Source organism: Aythya ferina (assembly GCF_964211825.1).
Source record: "Aythya ferina genome assembly, chromosome: 5".
NCBI lineage: Eukaryota > Metazoa > Chordata > Aves > Anseriformes > Anatidae > Aythya > Aythya ferina.
Window position 1 is genome coordinate 50,953,072 of NC_140301.1, and position 17,153 is coordinate 50,970,224.

General features: G+C 34.4%; 1 protein-coding gene across 6 annotated transcripts in view; it reads left to right on the top strand.

The window, feature by feature from the left end:
• Window positions 1-16,288, top strand: part of PAPOLA (poly(A) polymerase alpha) — a 40,893-nt gene extending 24,605 nt beyond the window's left edge. For 4 of the 6 annotated variants that reach the window (XM_084522266.1, XM_084522264.1, XM_084522265.1 and 1 more), the window contains 10 exons: window positions 1,695-1,748; window positions 2,472-2,591; window positions 4,186-4,295; window positions 5,820-5,941; window positions 6,862-7,004; window positions 8,363-8,463; window positions 9,994-10,214; window positions 10,601-10,666; window positions 13,294-13,365; window positions 15,471-16,288. In XM_084522266.1, coding sequence (XP_084378392.1) covers window positions 1,695-1,748; window positions 2,472-2,591; window positions 4,186-4,295; window positions 5,820-5,941; window positions 6,862-7,004; window positions 8,363-8,463; window positions 9,994-10,214; window positions 10,601-10,666; window positions 13,294-13,365; window positions 15,471-15,566 — 1,105 coding nt within the window. In that variant the 3' untranslated portion in view covers window positions 15,567-16,288. The remainder of the gene's footprint in view (window positions 1-1,694; window positions 1,749-2,471; window positions 2,592-4,185; window positions 4,296-5,819; window positions 5,942-6,861; window positions 7,005-8,362; window positions 8,464-9,993; window positions 10,215-10,600; window positions 10,667-13,293; window positions 13,366-15,470) is intronic. The other 2 variants (XM_084522263.1, XM_084522262.1) reach the window with 2 other exon arrangements.
• Window positions 16,289-17,153: the final 865 nt, after the last annotated feature.

Genomic DNA, 17,153 nt, shown 5'->3' on the forward strand with positions numbered 1-17,153 from the left:
TTGGTAATTATATGGAAAAATTAGGTCCTTCTAATACTTGCAGATTTGTCTGTTTCAGTTCATACGTGGTGAAAAACAACGAAAACCTTCAGTTGTCTTTTCCACTAAATGCATTATGCAAGTGTGTGTGTTTCTATGTGGTAGGTATGATGCAGAAATCTTACATGGATGATAGTTGCCTATCTATAGTGCTCCCTAAAAAGAAACTCATAGACATGAGTAACTTGCACAAAAATTGAGAAAAGGCCACTATTCTCATTTCTTTTTAAAGTGTTTCTGCAACATTGCTGAATTCCAGTTGAGTTGGCAGAATTTGTTTTCTCAGATTTAACATTCTGGGAAATATCTGTTGTGTTTTTCTTACCTTTTTTAAAGCAATAATTCAAAGTTTTTAGGAATATGAATAATTGAGGTGTGCTATCTTAACAAGTAATTGAAAGGAGGATGTTTGCAGTAAAATAAATTGAAGAACTCCTTAACATTTTTATTTTAAGAGGTAAATACTGCTGAAATGCAAAAATAAATAGATGAACCATGCTATTTAAAAGAGGATAAGTCTCTTCAGATCCTTCCTTTTGAATCCTCAGAGTTTACTGACATTTGCTGACTGAATTTAAATGACTAGCTTTTATAAAGGTCTTTCCACCATATTCCGCATATATGTATAAATATGGAAATATGTAGGTACCAGTTTGGTCTTTTGGTTTCGATTTACTGTTACGGTTTGAAGGCCTATAGTATCAGAGGACTGCACCATATTTTTTCACCAGCACTGACTTTGCTTTATATGAGGTAAAAGTACTAGGATATAATCATTTATGTTACTACTGATCTTTAAATCCTGCTCAGAAAATAACCTAAAAAGACCGTATCAGTATAGTGAGTAAAGGCAAGTTGGTGATCTAGCTGGGAAGTCAACTTTAACATCCTAAACTTTGGAAAAAACTGATTGTAGACATGAAAGTTTTCTTCCAGCCCCACAATTGCGAGCTTGATTTGAAAGATTTGTATTGAAGTTCACAGTAGTCATCTCACCTTCTACCATCCCTGAGTTTCACTGATTTAAAATAGCATTCTTGTTTTATATACTGTTTTTATGAAACTTACGGAGGGTATCCACGGTTATCCTGGAATGTAATTGGGAGCTTAGAAATTATCATTAGAGGAAAGTTTGTGAAGTGGCAGATAAGTATCTTTAGACAGCTCTGAAATGAGGATATTAAACTTGTAAACCACAGTCATAATTTTACTTCTGACTTTGACAAATGAATATATGCTAACCACTCATCTAACTATTCAGAATATTGTAACACAACAGATGTATGTACCAATAATTGTGAACAATTGTTTTTACTTGAAAAGATTCAATAGTAGTAGATTAAATCCTTGTTCTCATTAGGTATTGAAGCTTCTGTACTGTTTTTCAACTGGTTCTTTCCACGTTGCTAGCCTTTATTAAGGTTACTGATATTAAAGTGTAGTTTCAAGTGTCCCTAAAAGCTGAAATGTTTTGAGAAATGTTATTCGTGTGCTTGGGAGCATAGCCCCTTTCTCTACTTTTTATTATAGGGTATGTATTTAAACTAACAATCCGTAGTTTACAATATAGAATTTATTGAGAAATTTAATAATAAAACTTGAATGTCTAGTTTTAGAAGCATAAATAGAATAGCGTATTGTCTTTATCTCCAAAGGCATTATATTGTACTTCTAGCAAGCGCACCGACAGAAAAACAGCGACTAGAATGGTGAGTATAATGCTTGCTATTTTAAAGCAACAACAAAAAAACAACAAACAAACTGTCATACTTGGATTCAAAGGGAAATTTAGCCTATCTTTTAATGAAAATGTGAAACTTCACTGTTACATACCAACTTCATTTAGTTTTATTTCTGAAAAACAATAAGATGAACTAGGGAGTAAATTGGCTGAATTTTGCTTCTTTACAACACTGCCAGGTTCACTTTACAAATCCTATTTTCTTAAGCCTTATGCATTTTAATTAACAGTGTGACTAGGTCTGTTTCCAGTCTCTAGAAATGAAGTTTCCTCAAATCAAATATATCTCCCCCCTTTCTGTTCTTCTTTTTTATTAAAGAAGATTTAACATTCAGGTATTGGAAACTTCCTCATCTCTTAAATTCAACATCTGAAGCCAAAAGAATATTGGAGAAATACCTGGGAGTTTCTTGCTGCCTGCTTGTTACTGATGTGTTACCTGTTGCTATTTAACTCCATTTGTAAAAAGGAGGCCATATGCTTCAGGGCTTTCTTAAGGCTGCTTTGCATTATTTTTATAACATGCTTATTTGGCTTATTGATTTGAATTAATCTGTCATCTATAAGTGTGTTAATCTATTTGTAGTTTCAAATACTTCAGTAAACAGTGCTGAGGATTTTTGCTTGATATAAAGTTAGATGCTTCTATTTCATATTAATGAGAACTTGCTAATAAGTAACATTTATGCAGGGTGGGATTGGTGGAATCAAAAATCCGTATTCTAGTTGGAAACCTGGAGAAGAATGAATTCATTACACTGGCTCATGTGAATCCACAGTCATTCCCAGCACCCAAGGAGAATCCTGACAAGTAAGCAAAACTGTTTTCTCATGTAACGGTGAGGAGCTTGCTTTGCTAAAATGACAATACATTAATCAATAAACAAACTTTTTTTAGTCTTCAGTGGTTTAGTTTTCAGGGAGAGCATCTAATGTCATAGAGTATAAGATGTTCTGAAGGACTCTTTGTAAAATCAGATGTTCTTCTGTGTAAGAATGTTTCTAACCCAGAAAATAATTTTAAGGAAATAATGTTATTTTTCTGATAACTGTATTAATTGCATAATTGCTAATAATACTAACTCCTTGTTAGCTACTGCTACTTAACTGCTGCTGTTTGAGCGTCTCATATTGGTTGGTATGACAGTTCTAATTACAAGGCAGTGCTGAAAATCGAGTAGAACATCAGGCATAGTAGAAGTGAATCTTGAATAAGTAGGTATGATGTTATTAAATTTAGCAGTTTAGATGCATTTAAACTTGGTAATTGCTGATGCTAGAATTCTTACAAATTTGGGAACAGTGTAGAGGATACCAAGCACTTCAGATTGTTTAGAATTGTATTTGTTTTTCCACTCATTTCCCCTTTAGCCCCAAAACCTGTGATCACTGTTATGAGTGGGAGGAGCAGCAGAACACTCCTTTTTAAGACTATTTTCCATCTAGTGTTGTAATTATCTTATAAGGATTCACATTCTTTTATGTGAAGTGTGAGAGTGGGGAAGTAGGGAATATCTGAAAAGCCTTCTTTACCATCTACATTTTTTCTCCAGAGATAAAATGCTTGATATGACAGTATGCTGCTACCTTATAAATAAATAAATAAAAACATAAGTTAAATTTGTTCCAAGTGCAAATCAGCAAAAGCAGGTAGTAAATCTTCAGCACCATTTTAATGGGTAAATAAATGCTGTATGCATAATCAGACTTTGTAGCTCTTATTTCGGAGGGCTTGATGTGTGCAAGCCTTTTAGGAAAGGTTATTTTCCCAATATCAATAATTATATTTTTTTTACCTGCCTTTCTAAATTTGTTCATTAATTGATTGGGAAGTGGGATAGTTCTGAAATAGACTTACAGGGAAAATATGTGTAACTAAAACATAAAATGTCTTCAGCTGTTCATTTTCCATGTATACTATGTGAAGGTGAGCTGTCAAAATGAAGTGCTTCTTACCTGAAAACTGCGCTTTGCAGTCAGTTACAGCTGAGAAACTTGAAGAGAAGTTTAGGTGGCAGTATTGCAATTGTTTAGTTGGGAAATGCATAAGTATTTTGACTTCAGGATAAGATACTGAAAAGCTGCTATTTCCTATACAGTTACAATGGCTAGTTGGAACTCCTGTAAATGAGAGAATCAATCTGCAGAAGCACAATTAAATGAAATCATTTACTGATAATTTTAGTTCATTAAGTTTGGGAAATAGATATGTCTTTTTTTGTGACTTTTCTGCATTGCAAATGAAAAGGTGAGGTCATCAAGTTAACTTCTGTTTCTTGCCTTTTTATGCCTGGTTTCCCAGTGCTAATGGAGCAAAAATACAAAACTAGCTATTGAAGCAAATAACTGCTAGTTTATTCAATTATTCTGTCAGAACTATGACTGTTTAATATAAATTTTCACAGGGAAGAATACCGTACAATGTGGGTGATCGGGTTGGTGTTTAAGAAAACCGAAAATTCTGAAAACTTAAGCGTTGATCTTACTTACGACATTCAGTCTTTTACAGACACAGGTGAGTTTTGTATTCTAGATGTTTGGTTATTAAGCTTGTTTAATGCTGTTGGTTTTGTTTCATAATCTAGTCTTTCAGTAGTAGAACTGTATCTAGACAGAGAAAAAGATTCAGGTAAGGAGTTAAGGTGTTAATGAAACACATGTTTGATAATTTTTAATACTTCTAGACACTTCAGACTACTAATTTTTCTATTTGTTTTAATTAAAATTGATTAAAGTGAACACAAATCTTTCAGATCTCAGTAAAATGGTAAATTATACTGTGATTTTTGTTAAGCAGACAATTTGATATCATATGGAATCAACTGAACCTAACCTAATTTTGACGATATGTATAGTTTAGGTGTTTTTATATTTGGTGAAACTGAATTTAACAGTGGGTTAAAACTAGTTATCTAGTAGACTCTAGAGTAAAATGGCTTTTATTCCATGATATTTCATACTAGCTAGTTGGTTCCATAGGTTTTAGTTTTGAGTCTTAACACTCAGTGTAAGAAATATTTTGACGATTTTTTTATGTTAAATTTTTGATTCATGAAAAATCACTTAAAATGTATGTAAGAAATTTGTAAGGCATTTGTAAGGAGTGAATTGGTAACAACTGAAGAGTGTGGCTCTACAGAGAATAACTAAGGAACACTGCCTTAGACAGATTTATCTCTTTAAACAAACTGCAATTAAGATCCAAATATTATGTGTTTACAGAGTTAAAAGAGTAGGTTCAAGTACTACATAAATGCAAGCTATCATCTGGATTTCTGAGACTTGGTGAGACTGGAAATGAGGAAACGTGTAGTTGAGGATGTGCTTTACTCCCAACTTAGATTATCTTGACATAGTCCTGGACTTTTTAAAGCATTTTCCTAACATCAACCCAATCATTTTCTGTTAAGTTTTCCAGCAGTTGATGGAAAGTGAAGAATATCCAGTGAAGAATATTCTGTAGTCCTCTTTACAAGCTGTTAAATGTGAGATTTTTATATCCTGTCTGCTGACATAACTTCTACTGGGTGTAAATTCAGTAATTTGGATTGTGACAACTTTGTATTTTATATTTCTTCCCTTAGAAGGAAGGAAAAATGTTTTCAAGAGCAGACATAAATCAGATGTTTGTGTTGCATCTGATCTAACATAACCAAGATATATTTAAGATCTGTATACAGAAGAAAAGTAGGTTTCTATGAGGATGTCTTATTTTCTATCTGCAGTCCAGTTGAGATGAAATGAGGAATTGTCTTATGATCTGTCACTGTTAAAAACTATTTAAAAATACAGTATAGAGAACCACATTTGTCTTTTTTTTTTTTTTTTTTTTTTTTTTTTTTTTAAAGCAAGTCATATGTTATTTGTGCTGTCAGTGCTGCCATAGTAGATGGTTTACTTTTCTGCTCCAGAACAAGGAAACAGTATGCCTGTTCCTGAGGGTGACAAATATTCTGTAACACAAACTGTTTCTTCCTGGGCAGATAAGTGGACTTTGCAAAATGCTTCAATACATATTGATGTTATTCTAATTCTGCAGTTTATAGGCAAGCAATAAACAGCAAGATGTTTGAGATGGATATGAAGATTGCTGCAAGGCATGTGAAACGTAAGCAACTTCATCAACTGCTACCTAATCACGTGCTTCAGAAAAAGAAAAAGGTAAACTTGATTAATACTTGAGAACAGCGAAGAAGAGAAGCCATTGGGAAATGATTCCCAGCTTTTCAGATTTACTAACCAAAGAGCTTAAGTCATGTTTTGAAAGCTTAGTTTTACTTTTATGAGCAATATGATCTTGTTGACTCTTAGCAGTGTTACTGGATGCACTAAACGTTACACTAGATTTCCCAGAATGTCAACACTATGGATAGTATCTTTGGCTCTGTTTATACAAACGGATTTGTATTTTGTTTTAGTACGTTTCAGGTGACAAAACATTAAGTAAAGCATCTCTTAAAGTAATGCATCATGAGAGGGTTTTTGTCCTTCACTGATGTTCAGCACTGATCTTCCAACTGTCTTAAGTTCAAATCAGTCTCTAACTTCTTTGTATTCATTATGTTCTTTCAAAAATCTAATTTGTGGGGTACATTGCTATCAATTTTGAAGTTAGTGAAAGCAGTATCTGTAAGCCCAGAAGAAAAAGAAACTTGAAATAAAGCCAAAATTACAGTCACTAAATATAGTAACAGTTTATCTTCTATTTTTGAACATCATTGGTTAAGTAGAATCTTTACCTGAATTGTGAACATAGAAAATATAAATGCTTATAGCGATGTGATGGAGGGTTATTTACATACAAAAGGATTTGAGAATTGTCCCTTTGAGTCTTGCATTTTTTAATGCTCGTATTTTCAGGTTTCTTCTAAAAAATGTACTTGCACAACTACGTTCAGTGCACACATAGATGCTTACTTCATGGTGGAAGTTCACCCTGTTAAATCACCTCTCATTTATTTTTTCTTCACAAAAGTAATGGATAGTAAGTTTGCATAACTGAAATATTGTGTCATTTTAATCTCAGTTGATTTTTTAAGTGTTTAGACTAACGTGATTTTCTTTCATCTTGTGGATGGCAGCATTCAACAGAAGGGGTCAGATTGACAGCTCTGAATGACAGCAGCCTAGACTTGTCTATGGATAGTGATAACAGCACGTCTGTGCCTTCACCTACTAGTGCTATGAAGACGAGTCCATTGAACAGTTCTGGAAGTTCTCAGGGGTAATGAAAGCTTTCAATCTTGACTCAACTTTTTTTCCTGAATTGTATTAAAAGCATAGCAAATACTGCATGCATGAGATACTGCTGTTATTTCAAGGTGTAAATGTTCCAAATTGGAACCTTCAGGCATCTGTCTTTCCAGTTTGAATGCTAGAGTAGGACTAAATTTGTGGCATGGGGAGCATAGCATTAGACTTCAGTTGGGGAGTAGTTTTAGGGTTGGGTAAATGAGTGTAGAAAAGGTGAAATAAAAACTTGGGGGCAGTTTAGTAACAAGGCGGTGAGAAGTAGTGAGCACGAAATTGAGGTGTAAGAATGAGGAAGATCTACTTGAGTTGTTGATCAAAACGTCAAACAGTAGTGAAGCACAGGCTTTCTGTCTGGGAAATGAGTAGTGCTAATTCTATTACTGATGGTATTAATGCAAATCAAGCTTAGGAATAAAATTTACCCCTGTATTTTCCAAAATGTGCGTGCTAATGTTTTTAAACCAAAATTTTATGTTTTAAGTCTTTAAATTAAACTTAGGATCCCATTCAGTTGTGCAAATCTGACTTTGAAAATTCTCAAGTTTGTCTACTTGATGCTCAGAAGTTAATAACATTGATTTCCTACAGTTGTGCAGTATTAAGTGTATATTATTGGATATTTTGAAGGGTAAAATACTTCAGTGGACTTGCTCCTTTTTGCAAGTGCTCTTTTAGTTGGACTTTCTTGGTAAATTATTTTCATTACTTGATGCCGTTGACTATGCTATTAGAGCAAGTCTGTATAATTTCCAAGCATGATATAAGGTATCATATTCAAAGTAAAACTTGCCCCATATTGTTTTTTAAACACATACTGCTACCCTATTTCATGAAAAAGAAATAAAAATTACTTTATCATTTGTAATCCTGAGGCTTTGCTCAGGATGTCCATATTATAGTCATAACTGAATGGGTAGATTGAAAACAGGCTTTCTATTCTAGTCCTTCTACATTATTCTTGTTCCATTCTTTGGGGAAAATAATTGTAATATTTCTCCCTGTACCTCATCTAGTCAGACATTGTCTTAATTTTAGCCTTTTTTGTTTTTAATGCTACTTCTTACTCAGTTAAAAAGCTGTCTCTGAAGTGATTCCAATTAAATATCTGAAATAGTTTCTGTTGCTTAAGTTTGATACTAAGTTGACAACTTACTGCTTAAGTTGACAACACTAGTTTCTGTCTTCATACTATGACATAGTTTTGTGTTGTGCTCTGTATATGCATAAAATTTTGTCAGCTGTTGTTACTGGCCACACATATCATGAAAAGCAGATGTCACCATAGGCATGCTTTACTTATGTTCAGTGTTCTGTCTTTTTCTCTTTTAGCAGAAGCAGTCCTGCGCCAGCTGTAACGGCAGCATCTGTGACCAACATACAGGCTTCTGAAGTCACTGTGCCACAAACAAATTCCAGTGAAAGCTCAGGGGGTAAGGCAAATGTCATAGTATGCTGTTTCTGTTGATTTTTTTTTTTTTTTGTAATATGCTGTAATGCGTTTTCCTTGATATACAGATTAACTAATATTTTTAAGACTCAGAAAATCATGGTGGAAGATTTTATGTAGCAATACTTGTTTATTCTTACAGATCTGTTTGCCATTCACACTAACAATAAAGTTTTCCATTGACCTAATGCAGAGGATGTTTACAGGTCAGTTAGTCTAATGAGGAAAAAATATCCCATATCTAAGTCTACAAGAGCAATTTTTGCATTTATTTTTAATCCATTTTATAGTTAAATCCAAGAGGTGTTTCTTTATTTCCTGTAAATAATTCTCCTGTATTTCTCCTCCTGCTTCATGAAATGGATTCAGGGAGTGAAAAGGCTTCAGATATAAGCAGAGCACGTGCTCTTTAGTGATATCTTCTTAAATATGTCTGACTGTGCATGCTGCTTTATTCTCCATATTTTCTACAAGGAAAATAAAACTTACACTTGTGAAAAGAATAGACCTTTTAGTGACATAACAAAGGTATCTGGTGAAAACTTTTACTAACAAAGTAGCTGACTTGCTGGAATTTTAGCTGTATACATGGCATAAGTCAGAAATAGATGCAGAAGGGGACAGACCAGTTAGCCTTTCAAGATGAAGTCTCTCCTACCTCAGTCTCAGACATGTAGGATGTCTTGTTCTTTTCAATCTTTTTATCCTGTCCCAGGTGTATCAATATGAGTAAATGTTTTCATGAGCACTAAATGTAGTTCAAGTGACATGAATGTTTTTGGATTTGGAAGCAGAAGCTGTTCTTGCATTTTGATTAATAAAAAGCAATCACATGATGGTGGTTAGTGGGGTGAAAAAAAATTGCAGTGTAACTTTCTTTTTTTCTCATCCTGGGGTTGAGAAAAACAACCTATGTGCACTTACTGGTCTCAGGTAGGCCTCAATTGATGGGGTATAGCTTTGTCATATGGAACATGTTTCAAAAGGGTCTAGAGAATGTCAGATGTTTCTTGTGCTCCCTGATGACTTGATATCCATAATTGCATGCTCTGAGCCTGAGCAATGATAAGGTTTGTGTAAAAAAAAAAATAAAATAAATAAAAATAAAATTAAAAACAAAAAAACAGATTCCTCTTGGATTTGATAAGGCACTCGCAGTGAATTAATTACAGAAATAATAAAACTTTTTTTGGGTACCAAGAATAATATAGCTATATTAGCACAAAGCTCCATCTGGGCTACCATATACTCTGCTGTTTAGCAGGGCTGATTAAACCTAGCAGAATGTCACTGACATGGCTATCCTGTGTCTGGTGCATGAATTCTCTTTCAGAATGAAATTGAAATTAAACCGTGCTGTTCTAAATGGGATGCTTTTACTACTAATTGTATCACTTCCTTGAAGCCTACTTGATAACAGTGGTTTTGAATAGCAACCCGAAACATCAGTGATTGAATTGAAATGTTTGTCAAACATAATCTTGCTGAAGCTTTTAAAATTATTTACCCATAGGTACTTCAAGTGAAAGCATTCCTCAAACTGCCACACAACCAGCCATTTCTCCACCACCAAAGCCTACCATCTCTAGAGTTGTTTCCTCAGCACATTCAATAAATCCATCACCCAGAACTTCAGGAAATCTTGCAACAAAAACACCTAGCCCTGTCACAGCAGTGAAAAGGACATCTTCTCCTCATAAAGAAGAGTCTCCCAAGAAAATAAAAATTGAAGAGGTATTTGAGGTTTTAAGATTGTAACATAGCAGTGTCCAAAATTTTGAATATTCATTTCCGCTGCAGAGTGCTGATTCTCATATTTCAGGTTTGAAATATTTTGTTAAGTTGTGTGTGTGCATTTCCTATCAGATTGCATAGCTTCTTTATGTATTCAGCTTGCTTAGGTGTTAATGTTTTTATTATGCTGATACTCGTAATGTGACACATTTGCTGCATTAGCACAAATATATGCTAAATTCTTATCCTAAAAGCAATTTTTTGAGTATAACATGTTAATTCTTATAATTAATTCAGTCTGAAAACCCTTCGACCTCTTATTTTCTTGCTTTTCTTTTTTACTTATGTTTTTGTTTCTTAATAGTTTCTTTTTGCTTACATTTCAGCAGGATGAAATAAGTGAAGATTCTAGCTGTATAGATGTGAATGAGCATGAAAAAATGGAAACTAAGGTATGTATGGCCAGACCATATAATTTTGTCTATATTAATTTGTACTCTTTGTGAAAGTTACTGTGTTTTTCCCCTATTTATCAGGAATGATTGTGTTTGTAGATATAGTATAGACTCTCCACTAAAGACATCAAAATTACATGTTCCTTTTCAAAGTGTATGTTAATGAATTGCAGTACATTACTTGCCATCAGGCTAACCTGAGCCCAAGTCCATGGTTACAAAAGATAATGATTTCTTTGGTCATTCACACCATACCACAGCAAAAAAAAAAAGTTTTCGTTCATTTTTTTTAGGTCAGAAATATGTCTATATGTCTTGCTTTGCCTGCAGTCCAAATTCTATGTATGTTACTCAGTTAAAGAACATGCCCTGTGCATTTGGGATTTTTGCACTTCAGGCTGAGAGTCCAGAAGCCAGGTGCTAACTTGTTCACTTCTTAATTTTTGGGGAAAAAAAAATAAATGGTAGTATATAAAGTCTTCTACAATATAGAAATTATTTAATGCAGTTATATCAAAGCCTTTGGGGACTTCCAGAGAACCAACCATGCGCCTCCAGTATATTGTAATTTAGTAGCCAATATTTTTGCTTGCTGGTAAGTGAAAAGGGTAATGGTGTGTTCTTAGCCTTATTCAGCATTTACAGGACAACCAGGTGATCAGGTCCAGTCATGTTTATCCAAGGCAGGTCCTGCTTTACAAACCTGGTCTCTTTCTATGACAATGTGACATACTCAGTGGATGAGGGGAAGGTTGTGGATGTTGTCTACCTAGACTGCAGTAAGGCTTTTGATACCCTTTCCCACAGTATTCTCCCGTAGAAACTGGCTGCTCAAGGCCTGGGTGGGTCAATGCTTCGTTGAGTTAAAAACTGGCTGGGTGGTCAGGTGTCTTGAATGGATTTAAGTTCATTTGGAGGCTGGTCACTAGTGGTGTCCCCCAGGGTTCAGTAATGGCCAGTTGTCTTCAATAGCTTTATTTAGCCTGGATAAAAGGAGGCTCAGGGGAGACCTCATGATTGGGCTCTTCTAAGCACCAACAAGGGGAAGACAAAGGAAACTGGCCTCAAATTGTGCCAGGGGAGGTTTAGGAGAAATCTCTTTACTGAAAGAGTTGTGAGGCATTGGAAGAGGCTGCCCATGGAAGTGACTGAGTCTCACCATCCCTGGAGATCTTCAAGAAATGTGTAGAAGTAGAACTTAGTAGCATAGTTCTGTGGTGGACTTCAGTGCTAGGTTCAAGGTTGGACCAGGTCTTTTCCAACCTGAATGATTCTATGATTCTATAGAAGCTTATACTGTTTTTACTGGGCATGTTGTGTTACTTTTGGAATACTGCGGAAAATATGCCACAAAATGAAAATATTTTGTAATGCTTAACTGCTTTGGTTCAGTTTCCCTGTGCTTCAGTGAGAAATCTTACGTAGTCACCTTGAAATCTCTTTGAACTCAAGACAGGTTAAGGAAGAAATGCACATAAGAATTTAATCCTAATGTCCAAAATAGATTCTCTGGGTACAGATCACTATAAAAGATATAGGTAATCCTGTTAGCTTTTATTGTAGTCTCTTCTAAATCTTATGTCCTTGAACATGTATGATAGGATGTGGACAAATGAACTTCTTAATGAACACAAACATACATTTAATGGAGAAAAACCGTATGTGTGGTTGATTCTGTGGTATAATCTTAACAGGTTGTTTTTGTTAAAAGGAGAAGGCCCCACTGTCCTGTTCTAGCCATTAAGACCTACTGTTTTACCTGAAAAACTGTCTCTGACAATCATCTGGTTATCCAGAAAGCTGATCCAACCCACTAAAGTAGCAGGAAAACTATTCTGGCAGAACAGTGAATTTAGCCTTATACTCCTTGTCAATTTGCACAGTAACAAATGCAAGCCATGTGAATCTAAAACCACAGTATTTGTTTGCAAATCTTCTTCCCTCCCCCCCCCCCAGAAAAAAAAAATAAAAAAAATTGTAATGTCCATAATCCTTCTAGTTGAACACTAGAAGCAAGGACAGGAAGATGATGTTCTGTGTAGGGACTTAAGGTAATTGGGCACCTATTTGGTCTGTACAGCTCAGTATGTGTGAGGAGTTGCTGCTCCAAAATTACTGAGTGATGAAGTTGATGTTCATTTTTTGAAACGAGATGGTTTGTCCTGATCTTCAGCTCTTTATGAACGTAGTTCAGTGACTTAAGCTTAGTTCCAAACCACTGAAGGAGTTTACTTAATTCAAAGGAATGGAAAAGCGGTTGAATTTGCAAGAAATTCAGTAATGTTTCACGTGGTTGTCTTTGATACTACAACTTTAATGAGTTGAATGACATGTAATGGTCTTCCTGTAAGATTCTGTATAAAAGGGATAGGTGGTTAAACAAGCAACAAATGAGAAGTGATGTATCTTGTGTTGATACTGAGTTCCTAGTGGGCAAAACATTTAGTGTGGTGATTTCTGTATTATAATAAAAGTGTGGATATCAACGTAGCAAGCACTGATACTTGCCTTTTTTCCTTATGTTGTGTATATATACAACTTAAGGCATTCTAGTTAATTAAGTTCAGCGTATGTAGCTTTAGAAGTACAAATGGTGTAATTGTGATGCTTTTTTTTTTTTTTAGGAGCAACTCGAGACCGAAGTGAATGTTAATTCCCAAACAGAAACTCTTCAGACAACTTTACAAGCTCCTCAGGTACTGGTTTTAAAACCTATGCATCTGTTTCTATTGCTCATCTGTGCTGAAAATATAGAAGTTAAAATGAGTCCAGATGTTAAAAACAAAGAATGTATAATTTTTTAATATAAACCAATTGTATGGAAAGTTGCTTGTTGTTACTGTCACAATTTTTGTGTTTTAGATGGTCATTGATCTTATTGAATGTGCATTGTAGCTAAACATGTATGGCTTGCCATACAAACTGACCGAAGCTGGATTCGCTCTTCTGAATTGTGCCTTCAAAGTAAGGGGCTCAGTTTATTCCTTTGTGCTTTGCACATCACAGAATAATCTTTCTAGCAAAGAAACAAATGCTTTAAATAGCTGCTGCTCAGATATCCTGGTAGAGGCTGAGAATTGTCTGAGATGTTAACTTCAGATCCTGATATTTGGTATGAAGGGTGAGAGAGAGGTTCTAACCTGATGACCCAGCTGTGTTGATTCACTGTATGTGTTAGGAGTGTAAGGAGCATTCTGTGACATTCTCTTAAACTTACATCCCTAATATTGTAATCACTTCTAGAGAACATGTATTTACTGGCATTTTTAAGCTTCTGTTATTGTCCTGCTCATTAAAAGTTCGTTGTCACAAAGCATTATACGCATGCTTCACTCATTACACGATGTGTAGTAAAGGTATTGATTGAAAATGGAGGTGTATTGCAATAGTACTAATTGTATTTGTTGTTAAGCTTTTTGAACTACATGAGCAGTACTAGATAAAGCTACCAAAATTGTTTAATGGAAACTGTGGATGTGATGGTGGGCACTTTAAATTAGTTCAGGAAGATTAATTTCTTTAAAAGATCGTGTATTATTTTGCGTATTGTTGAGGGATAATTATTATATAAAGTTAAAAAGCTTTTATGAATTGAGTAGTTATTACTGTAGCAAAGGTAATCTGGAAACTACAGAAGTATAGTGGACCTTTTCTGTCACTTTTCCACTATTTTCATTGGCTTTTAGAGCACTGCTCATGGTGCAGGAGATGCTGACAATGTAGGTCAGCATGAACCAGACAGTGGGCTCCAGGGTACAGGGGGGTAGGTGGGGAAGGAGGGATATCAAAGCTATTTTGCTCTGAATCTTTTTGTTGCATTGTGCTTTGCTGTCATATCAGTCAGTGCGTATTCAGCTAACTCCTTAATGAAACAATTAAGAGCGGTCATTTTAATGCAATTTTTCCCATGTGTAAAATTTACTTAATACTAATTTTGAACATCTATGACATAAAACACTTTCTGATAAATCATGGGAAGTAATGCATAATAACCGGATTATTGTGATGCCAACATGCAGGAGTGGAGGATAAATACTTAAAACTTAAAAACAAAACAAACGGAAAAAAAAAACGTGAAAATAGAGGCTTCCTAATCCTATGAGAAATTAATGAATTGAATATTGTATTCCTTTTCTGTGTTTTCCTTTATTTGTCAAACAGGATTTAATTCTTTCAAGTGAGACAAAAGTGTTCAGATTATTTCTTTCAGTGTGAAATTCTTATCCCTGTCATAAAGTAGTTTTAGAGTTCATCATACCTTTTCTTTGTTAATCTAAATCATCATGAAAAGTTAGAAGTCTAGTCATTAAGAGTTTTTAAACAGGCACATTTTTTAAAAGATGCGTTTTGTGTAGGGAACAGCTTTTCGTCATTCATCTGTAAAGTGGTGGGGTTTAACACTAAATTACTCAAAGCAGTCTTTAAATATTGAACATATACTATCTGATGGACATGTCATCAGTTAAGTACTCTTATTATGTGGGTTTAGTTTTTATTATAATAGAGGTTTTTAGTAGGCTCAACTTTATCCACAGCACTTCCCAATTTCTTGCAGTTGTGGAAAAAGGAAATGTACACTATGAAAGAAAATTACATATATTTTTTTTTAAATGGCTGTGTTGGTAAAGGAAATATCCTGCTTCTGTATTTATAGTTTATAATTATTCTTATTTTGGTGCATTCTGAATTACTGTTTTAAAGATTTATTTTGTTTTGAAAGTTAGTGCCAATTTCTACAACGTTTTCCTTTGTATATTTACAAAGTTAAAATACAACCAAACTTTTTTTCTTTTCATTTCAGAAAACACCCAGTACAGACCTTTCAGATATCCCTGCTCTCCCTGCAAATCCTATTCCTGTTATCAAGAATTCAATAAAATTGAGATTGAACCGGTAAAAACAACCTCAGGGGTCCATAAACAATATCTGCCAACTCAACCTGTTGTCTTCTAATGCTAGAAAAAAAGGAGAACAGAGGGTGCAAGACTAGAACATGATCGGAAATGGATTTAGGTATATTTTGTGCACTTCCCTTTCTGGGCTAAAATCACCACTTGATTGGAAGTCCAGGTTAGTATGTGAAGCCAGGAGTACTATTAATGTGTTAGCAACAGTTGCATTAAATATTTCAAAGGATTACTGCCTTTAAAAACATGAACACTATTTGTAGCCATATTTGACATTCTGATTGAATTTGTTTGATGCATTGTTTCAAAATTGAGATAAAACTGGCATAAGAATCCCTTGAATGCACTTTTATGTACTTTTTTATTGGAGTATGACTAATTTTAGATCTTCAGCTGATACGCTTTCGTTTTATTGAAGAATCTCTTCAGTACTAGTAATCTGCAAATTGGGCGACGTTCTATGATATACTGTACATTGACAACAAAGTGTATAGTATAACTAGTTCAACTGCCATCAAGCAGCAGTAAGCCTTTAAAGAGAGGAATGTCCAATCTTGAGGTAATAAGACATACATCGAGAAAGTAATTGGGAAGTTTTCAGTATTGGTGGGATATGATTAAGATGTGGTTTACTTTTATTTATAGGATTGTTTTAAGGTGCATACAGATCATCAATCAAACAGCAAATAAACTTTCCTTTGAGCTAATCAAACTCCTTATTTCCTTTTTGAACCCTTTATTGTATTTCTTGGGAAAAGCTTTTGCATTTAGTGTTGGGGTTTTTATTGCAGCTTGTATGCACCATATAGGACAATAGTTATACAAAATAAGAACAAGCCAGACCCTAATATTGCGTTTTTCCCCCCGTACGTAATCACAATACCTTGTGGCCTGTAGGCACAAATTCAGAAGTTTGTCCCATCACTAAAGTGTTTAAGTAAATGTGTGCCTGTGAAATATAACACCTGTCTTGATGGCCTTCGAATCACTAAATATAAGATGATTTTTGTACACTCCATAAAAGTTCTGTATGCGTGAAAAAGGTTCAAATTTTAAATAAAAGCAAAAAGTTTTTTCCCAGAGGATTTTAACCTTTTTATTTTTAGATGGCTCATCAAAAATGGTTTTACATACTGAACAACATTGAATTTTTAAAAATCATATTTCTAGTAAGCACTTGACATCTAGTAAGCTCTCTTACTCCTAATTTTTGTTCTGTAGTCGTATCAAAAAGATAAGTAACTACTTTTTCTTTTGAACGAACTGAATCTCTCATGGCAAAGAACAACAGTATTTGAGGAACATGAGGGATATCAGCAGTAATACCAGATGTAGATAACAAACTTCATGTTACTATTTCTTAGTCTGAAATATGTGGGATGTCAAATCATATTTCCCATACTTTGATTAGCATGTTTTATGAATTCCCTTCTCTCATTGTGCTCATCCTATTTACACGTGCATCTTTCATGTTAAAATTAAATTACTTACACTCTTCCCCTTATCCTTCTAAATTAATTCTCCAAAGTCAGAGTGTAGCTTATCTTTTACTTAGGCTGTGCAGTAACTGAAGGGTT